The sequence below is a fragment of the Papilio xuthus genome, unplaced genomic scaffold (genome assembly GCF_000836235.2).
Source record: "Papilio xuthus unplaced genomic scaffold, Pxut_1.1 DF825946.1, whole genome shotgun sequence".
Taxonomy (NCBI): Eukaryota; Metazoa; Arthropoda; class Insecta; order Lepidoptera; family Papilionidae; genus Papilio; species Papilio xuthus.
Window position 1 is genome coordinate 2,208,322 of NW_013532703.1, and position 9,500 is coordinate 2,217,821.

At 32.2% G+C, this 9,500-nt stretch overlaps 1 protein-coding gene across 3 annotated transcripts in view; it reads left to right on the top strand.

Annotated features, from left to right (window-relative positions):
• Positions 1–7,850, top strand: part of Dll (homeotic protein distal-less) — a 90,248-nt gene extending 82,398 nt beyond the window's left edge. Inside the window, exons 4-8 of one of the 3 annotated variants that reach the window (XM_013321814.1) lie at positions 2,728–2,857; positions 3,201–3,382; positions 3,686–3,769; positions 6,238–6,377; positions 6,608–7,850. In XM_013321814.1, coding sequence (XP_013177268.1) covers positions 2,728–2,857; positions 3,201–3,382; positions 3,686–3,769; positions 6,238–6,377; positions 6,608–6,692 — 621 coding nt within the window. In that variant the 3' untranslated portion in view covers positions 6,693–7,850. The remainder of the gene's footprint in view (positions 1–2,727; positions 2,858–3,200; positions 3,383–3,685; positions 3,770–6,237; positions 6,378–6,607) is intronic. The other 2 variants (XM_013321815.1, XM_013321816.1) reach the window with 2 other exon arrangements.
• Positions 7,851–9,500: the final 1,650 nt, after the last annotated feature.

Here is a 9,500-nt window from a genome sequence, read left to right on the forward strand (position 1 = left end):
TATGTATGTATCAATTTTTAATTATTATCAAATATTATTAGTACATATTTACATTCCAATGTCGCTGTTTTTTTTGCATTACTCTTTAGTTTTTATTAGTCCTTCGTAGACGCAGTCTTAACATAATGCATTATTAAAGTATCTTTTTGGATTCTTCATTTACTTAATCACTCCTAAAACTTTACTATATAAAGAAACTACACATTACAATTGAACCACATTTTATAAAACACAATTACTACAGACTACTTACAGACATCATTAGTTAGAATCCTTTGGCGCGATTGACGTGCTTTCGTTACAAAGTCCAGTGTCAGAATGAATTGTGAGGGGGCATAAACATCGACATTTTAGTAAGGCTAGTGTTAAGTCAATACACTAACACATTTTCGGATTTCCTTCCTAACACTATTTATTTTTTTATTGCTTGTTAATATCGAATTTTATCGATATATCGTATCAATGTGACATCACTATTATCCGTAACGGTGTAGTAACGGCAGCCAGCACCCCGCATAGGGCCCCGCCCCCGCGCACGCAATAACCCCTACCTATATGTCACATAGCCCACTCTGTTTACTAATGTTCATGACGAAAAGTTACAATGGATTAAACAACTAAATATTTTCGATAAAAACTGTAACACTAGAAAATAACTTTTTCAAGTTTATTATGAATAAATTAACTAATTAATTAATTAAATTATAATCAATTAAATAGTGGAATAGTGTAATTATAATATTACACCATTTATAAATAAATCAAATTATAATTATCTGTTTTTTTTTTTAAATAAACAATTCTACCAATCAATCTGTCTGTCTCATGACAAATTAGCTATAGGCTTAAACTCCCCAGTATTAAAGTCGCTTACTATAGAATGAATATGATTAATCTTTACTAAACGAATGTTAAATAACCTTTAAATATCACTAAATGCGTACACATTAATTACACAGGAAAAATAATTCACACATCGCTAATTTTCTTATTCATAAACAATTAATGTCAATTCGTTGTCACTATTCATTTTATTCTGCATACCCGCATTAAGTTGACGTATGTATATATGTATATATACCGTCAGAACCTTGAGAACTGATAAATCGTATTACAGATTTACATAGAGATATGCCATGCGTTTGCGCACCTTTGTATTCTCGCGCTAATTGACAAATTACTGGGACATGTAATCTGGGTCGCTAAATGACTTTGACATATTTATTATATGCTATTTTTGTACATATATATGCAAATATTTAAAATAAATATACATTGCATATTTCTCGCTTGAGTTCATGAGATATTTTGCGATTAAACATAAAGGGATTGGATTTTAAGTTATTTTGTGATCAACATTTTTTTTGGTGCATAATTTGATATATTACAGTCTTCGAATTTTCTTTTTTTTTATGGTATTACTGAATTTTAATTAATTAATAGTATTCGGCCTAAAGATCTTTATTTACTCATAAAAAACACAAAGTTTCGCTTACAATGAGTATAAATGTAAAATATAACATAAGGGCTTGCGGGCTATTACAAAATATATAATAGTAACCATATATAAAATTAATATAAATCAAAAACAGACCTTAATAAAATTATAAGAACGTTAAATTGAACAGAAATTATATCTGTATATAATATTGAGAATAGATTATTTACATTACAGCGATGAGATATGATTTAAGTTTGTTTTTAAAATCTTTAACACTTTCACAATTCTTTATCTACCTTTTATTCTTTTCAACGGTGAAGTGTAGGCTTATGACGGATATTTTCAACAAAAATAACACTAACTATTCTGGTCTTATCAGACTAATGCAACCTTTTTGGTAGAATGAAATATAAATATCCAACACAATGATAGGCATAGGCATTTTATTTTTTTGTAATCATAAATATAAACGGACAGTTATAAGTCAATTTTATTTTATTATTTGCCGTAAAAGTAATAGATAATTATTTTATTGATTTTAAAGTGATATCAATAAAAACTGATTAATGCCTTCATTAGTAGAGTAAATGTCTATAAAAGAATTAATTATGTAACTATGCATTGTTAAGCTTAGTAAAAACTAGCAATTGTCCATGACTTCGTCCGCGTTGAATTAAATAAAATATCTAGCAATAAACACAGTCTATGTCACCCGGGGATAGTGTAGCTTCCCAACAGTGAAAGAATTTTTCAAATCGGTTCATTAGTTTCGGAGCTTAATCAAAGCAAACAAACAATAAAATCCCTTCCTTTTATAATATTAGTAGATAATACTTATATAAATAAAGTTATTCAATAGTAGCTTGAACGATTGCCCACACACTCCGCTGGCGCATCGATCCAAAGTGGTTCGTGGCCTCCGACACAAGAGATCGCCAAAGTGGCCTGTCTTGAGCCTTCTCCTGCCAGTCCATCGCGAACGATTGCTAGCCTTAGTTAAAATAGTAAAGCAAATAATAAAATATAAATAACCATTTTGATCACAGAATTATTCAAAACAGACATGTTTATACCATCGATCTGAACACTGAAACAATGAATCCAGAGACAATAAATATCATTGACAGCCAGTGACATGTGCAAATATTATTTCTCTATTGAACTCAACCATAGTGTTATGAAAGATGCGAGAGAGGTGAGCCACGACTGCGCCAAATGAAAATCTGTGATCCCTAATTACTACAGGCATGAATTATTTTTTAATTGAAGTATAATTTTGTTCGCAGGTTAAGATATGGTTCCAGAACCGTCGCAGCAAGTACAAGAAAATGATGAAGGCGGCGCAGGTGGGCGCGCCACCGCCCAGCCTCGGCCTGCCACCCGGCAGTCCGCCTAGCAATAACCAATTACTACACGGTAAGGCAAAAAACAAAAATATTTATTACTATAAATATTTTTATTATTTTATTTGGCACGTAATATGATTTGGCACGTAAGGAATAAGAGCCCTCTTTTACTCGACGTGCCTACTCAATTTTGTACCTGGCCATATTCAATTCTTAAAACACATCTGTGATGAGAAATTGAGAGTTTTTTTTTATAAAGATAGATATTATAAGTCGCCAGTAAATGAAAAGTCCCTTTGACATTACTTTGAATGGATTGCAATAAACTCGGTCATTTCGAAGTCAAACATATCCGTAATATAATATTTTATCTACTTGTAACCGATACATCTTAATAGCAATGTTTGTTGTAGGTGGTGGCGGCAGTTCTAGCGGGTCACAACACTCGCCATCAGCTTACCAAAGCGGGGCGCAAGCGCACTCGCCCACGCCGAGCTCAACGCCTGTCTCCGAACTCTCCCCGGGCCTCTCACCCACCGGCACTTGGGACGTTAAACAACCGCCCCAGCCCTCCTGGGATGTTAAGGTTGGATATGTAAGACTGAGTTGATTTTAACTATTTTTAACACATAAAAAATCGCCTCAAAGGCTATCCTAAGTCAGGGGTGACGAAACAACTACACTGCCTCATCGTGGAGAACTGCATCCAGCAATTGACGACCTTAGTCTGAAATTAGAGTGCTACAGAAAGAGACACAAGGAACCTCTTTAATCTTAAAGAGGTTCCTTGTGTCCTGTATTCTTTCAAAGAGAATGAAAGAGATAAAAGATTTTGTACGGATGTGTCATAGTGGTGGAAATAAAATACAATAGTTTATATAAATTGTGTTATTTGTAGCCGAATGCGGGTCGCTCGCCGGACGGCACCTCATGCGATATCAAGCCGCCGCACCAGCAGTCGTGGGACCCGAGAGTCGGTTATGTAAGTACATTTTTTATTTAATTTTTATTAATTTCTGACTTATACTACAACACTATATTCCCAAATATTATACTTCGGCACTATATTCTAGATGGTTTTAGAAACCTAAACAAATTGCAGAAAACGCATAAAAACGTCTTATACTTTACATAAAATATCGCAGTTTTAGAGGTAACGAATTACTAGTAATCCATTTACTAGAGTAAACTAATTATAACCCAAAAGTTTGAGAATCCGGCAACTGAAATATTTTTAGTAATATCCCAAAAGTGTCTATCTGTATAGATTCCAGACTGTATTATTCAGGATTTTTTTAATCGTTAGCAAATTACAAAAACTCTTTGGTATTTTCCATTGCTTACGGATGTATTTTAACATCCTGTATACAAAGTTCCTGTGCGTCGATATTTTGATGGTTATGTCAGGAATGATCGACGTTTACGAAATTCCGAACAAATCCGACGGAAAATGTAATTATTATCTTTTAATTGTACGCTTAAACAAAGGACGTAGTTTAATACAACTCGTTTACCTTATTTTTTAACTATTTGATGGTAGATTTCTATTTACTAATTGACGTAATTTTTCATAAACATTTTAAGGCTTTAAAAGTAAACAAAAAGAGTCCGGGTAAACTTAGGTAATATACAGACATTAACACACTCTGTACATGTCGTACAGTTTTTTTTATTTCACTGTCACCAGCGACTCCGTCCGCACAGAAATAAAAAAAAGTAATTAGTAGGTAATGTGTTCTTCCAGACTTTGGTCTACATCTAGGCCAAATTTCAGTCGTTCTGGAGATACCTTCAAAGGAACACCCATCCATCCAAAGATTCACATTTATAATATTAGTTACATTTGTTTTTTAAATAGACGTATCCGTTTAATCTTTGTCATCGAAGCGTTGTTTTATTATTTGGTATTCGCCTGACAATTATTAGAAAAGCGTTCCATTAACCAAATAGTGATATGAAAAAAAATAATAGAACAAAAAGCGAACTTGTTGCGTGTCAAATAGCTTGTGCGATCTGTGAGCGGTTAGTGGAGGTAGAAAGGCGTGACCGACCGCGCCTTGCATTCAACTGGATTAGTTATATGAGTCCATTAACTTAAGCTAACTGCTATATACAACATAGGGATGTTGACCACGACGACAGTTTACGATGCTTTCAAAAACCGTCTGCGCCTGAACGTACTAGTAACGCGTTTACACTAGACTAGAGATTCAAGTTCTGTTTAGACACAGTCCGAGTTTAGTCTTCATAAGTATCTGCTTAAATAAGATTAGCTGTCGCACACGAATCCGTACGCACAGAATAAAAAAACTTAATTAATAGCCTATGTGTTCATCCAGATGCTCTATATCTATGCCTTTCATCGCTATACATGCAGCCGTTCTGGAGATAACATCTAGCAAAGATCCATCCATGCATCCAAATATTTACATTTATAATATTAGTAAGAAGTAAGACAACAGAGAGACAGGAGTTTTGCAAATGTATACGCCTTAGAAATACACTACGACGATACTATGTCGCATCTTTAGCAAAGCTTTATTGATTTAGCGAATACATTGATAAAGCACATGTCTATATAGAATTCTATTTTCAAATGTGACGGCCTACTTTCAAATTCGTAACTGTATCGCATCAGAATCGCTTCCTTTGTGGACGATCGCCCTAAAGCGTTTACGATATAAACTACTTTATTCATTAAAAGGTCAAAATAGTCTGATGAAAATCATTATAAAACCTTCAAATATATAAAACACTTTCAATTTATTTATAAACGCTTGCTTAATTCCGTTTTATTTTATTAGCTATTAGTTTCGTAATTATAAACGCGTTAATAAAGTTGTCGAATATAATACATTTATTTTTGTGTGTTTCTTTAGTTTTCTACGATCAAAATTGCGGGACAAGACAAAATACATTCGCTCCGAAGCGATATAACGAACTTAAAAAATGTGTAGAACCGACAATAACTTTCAATTATCATGTTCCATCCATTTGGAGCGAATTCACTTTGTCTAGCCCCCTTGTTTCTTCTACTATTAAACTAGAATGGATGGAAAAATATGTATAATTTCAACACAAAGTGATCTTAGTAATATATGTCACAAGCTCACAAGTTATGCGTTCTTACACAGTGACATTATGTTGATATAGGATGAGTAATCGATAAAGGTTAACCCGTCATTAACCTACATATAATATGTTTAGTTATCGATATTACTATGAATTATATGTCATATATATTCACATAGTTCATTTCAACCCACGCACTAAAGTAATGGTCACCAGGGCCGGCGTTAGGGTAGGCCACATTCGGAGAAGCGCCCAGGGCACTGAACAGAAAGAGGTACTACAGATCTGCGAATAACATTGTCTTACATAATAAGAAGGCACTATCTGATAGCTCTAGTATTAAAGCAATCATATCTAATTATCTTGTTTTTTCTCTAGGGTGCGCCACCTGGGCCTTGGGACATGAAGGGCGCGCACGCCGCGCACGCGCTGCATCACCAGGCGGCTCCACAGCCGCACCCGCCCTACGTGCCGCAGTACTCCTGGTACCAGCCTGACGCCAACCCTGGACTACTCACGTGAGTATATAGTAATATACACTAGGGGACCATAACAAAATTTAAGACAACCGTTGTCGGTTTGCAAAAGATGTACGAGATATTATAACTATTACGAGATAGCTTAAGCTTTCTTAAAATTTAAGTACATATTTTACACTCCCAATTAAGATTAATATTAAGGTTATTATCTACTATATCAGATCGTAGTTTGTATGATTAGAAATAACAGTTATTTTAATCGTTTACAGTGAAAACGGTCTCGCGTTATTCCATCGCATGGGGCTCAGACCACAATATTTGGGACCACATGAACAGAACAATTACGACAGCTGAGGAATTTCGACTATTAGTTAATTGTAGCATATTATATCCAGCAAACTTACTTTCGTGTAACTAAAAATAATATTATAAAGGTTATAATGGCATGCATAAATAGGACGCGTCGTTTGAATTTTAAATAATATATGTCGAAAATTTGTAAGGCAATTTGATCTCTATCATTGACAGTCAAATATTTTGATACATACTGGATCAAGAAAGGTCGTGATTTTAAATTAAATATACTTGACACAAACAACTATTCCGTCTTTGTCTATGCAACTATAGATACTCTGATTAAATCACAATAAATGTCTATGGTAGGGATTTTAGTTGACAAATTACGTTCTTTCTTGATTTTCTCTAATCAATTTATTAATAAAAGAAATTGTTTGTCTACAGGGTTTGGCCCGCAGTGTAACAGCCATCGGACAAACACAGATGATAATTAAAATAATGCAAGTATAGTTCACATTCAAAATGGCGGGAAGCGATATAATAGAGCGTTCACTCGGCGCCATATTTAAATTTAAATATATGTATCGGCACAACCAACGTTAAATTAAGGAATTTATTTAATAGAAATATAAACATTGTACATTTTTATATTTAATATAGTACGTTATTGTTTAAAATGGTTACTGTAAATGTTATAAACTAAATTACATTGATAAGTATGAAATAGGTACGAAGTTGACCAAATTTGGGCGAACTATTTCTTCTATTTTGTTTGTAACTAATCTCACAACTAAATAAAATAATTTATTTATTCTGAATTTCTATTATGCATGCCACTATATCCCGAGAAAAATTACTGTCACATTCCTTTTAAATAGAAGTCTGTTTTTTTTTTGTTATGGTATATTTATCGTATTTTGTAAATTAAAAATAAAGGCGTCATGCCATTTCTTGTATAGACAATTTTTTCGTAATTTTGATCATATGACTTTTAAAATTGGAACATTATAGTTTTTCCAAACTCTTGCCATTATCTTAATGGTCTGAAATTGTAAAAAAAAGCTTGTATATTTATTGTTATCTAAAGAGAAAAATATTTATAATCATGGTAAATAATTCGTTGTAGGTTTTTGTATAACCTTGAAATTCACTTTTTTTTACAAAAAAAAATATTACCGTAAATAGATTATTACAATTTTTTTTATTCGTAATATAAAACGCTTGATTGTAATTGAATTATTATTAAATAAAAAAATATGCAAGCTTTAATAATTTTTTTTATCAATTCAAAAGAAACGGGAACACAAACCATGCTGTTGTGATAAATAATTTTAAGTTTATTTTGCTTTCCTAAGACAATTGTATTTATTTTTTTTTATATTCAAGCAAATGTGTTCTTTATGCAAATGTATTTAAGATGTGAGTAATTTTATTGTATTAATTATATTAACTGCAATTTTATTATTTTTTTTCTATTTCATCATACATTTAACTATGATTGTACGCATGGCCAGTATTTTCTTTATTTTAATATGTTGTTATGTCAATATTTTATATTATACATACTGGCATAATAAATGTAATCTTTTTTTAAGAAATCTTTTTAATCTTTGTGCAAATTGTTTTACTAATGATCATAGATTAAAAATAATTTCCAACAAAGCTATAGAGTAGGCAATCTTAAATCTATGGTTACATGCAATATGTACATGTTAAAAATAATTTACTGCTGGCCAGTCTTACATATGAATTTATGTGAATATCTTAATATACTGTTCATGCGCTATAATTATGGTTCTTTTTTTCATTACAATGGGTCTCTACGGGATGATTTAAAATTTGTAAATATTTTTTGTATTATATAGAGTATTAAATATACATATAAATATAGATAGATAGTATAATTACTTTATAACTGCATTGTATAATAAGGAAAATGGAAATAAGAAAAAATGAATTAATTTCTTTTGTCAAATAAAAAAAAAGTAAAACAATCTATGTGTTTCATTATTTATATGATAATTAAGTGATTTATTTTTCTTTTAAAAACTAAATCAAGAGAAAAATCGAGAAAATATTTTAATCATTTCGGTCGTTAATTAATTAATCCTTGAATTAATTTCCTTTTACACTATGATACAAAAAATAGATAAATTCATAAAAAAATTGATAGGAAAAATATAAAATTGCATAAAACCGAAATTCCTTTAACACCTTCACTGCTACGGTCTTGTCTTGCGAGTTTACTTTAATATGAGAATTTTAGTTTCACTTACATGTTAACACAGGTACTTATAAGATCTAGGAAAATAACCTTATAGCTTCTGATCTAAAGCACTTTATAGCAAACACTAATCAGTTTCTAACCCTACACAGATGAGAGTTAAGTCTTTATTGAAGCAAATTTGAAATAAGTACGTCCATGTTTGTTAATAGAACTATCATCTAAAATTTAGATAGGGGGAAATTAAAAAAAAAATAAAAAAAAAACTAAATTGGTGCTCTATGTATGAGCAATACGCACACGACATGTGCGTGAATTGTTGAGAAATTATCGAAAACGATCTTTAACATTTGACCATAGTACAGTTTTTCTTACTGACGCTTCTTCATTGATATTCAAATGAAATTGGAGGCTAAGAACATTAAGAGGCGGCTTCGGCCTCAAGCTGGCGGTGGCAACTGAGTCTAATTGGTGATCAATCAAATTAACGAAGACCTAACCCGAATGAAGCCAGTCGCGACGCGGCGACATGTCTGCCCCTTTGGGGTCCCGCGAAAAACGTTGCAAGTGTAATTAAAATGACGATCGGCAGCCAATTATATGTGCCTTTATTGAAACGTCCCTGCAGATGGATCCGTAGC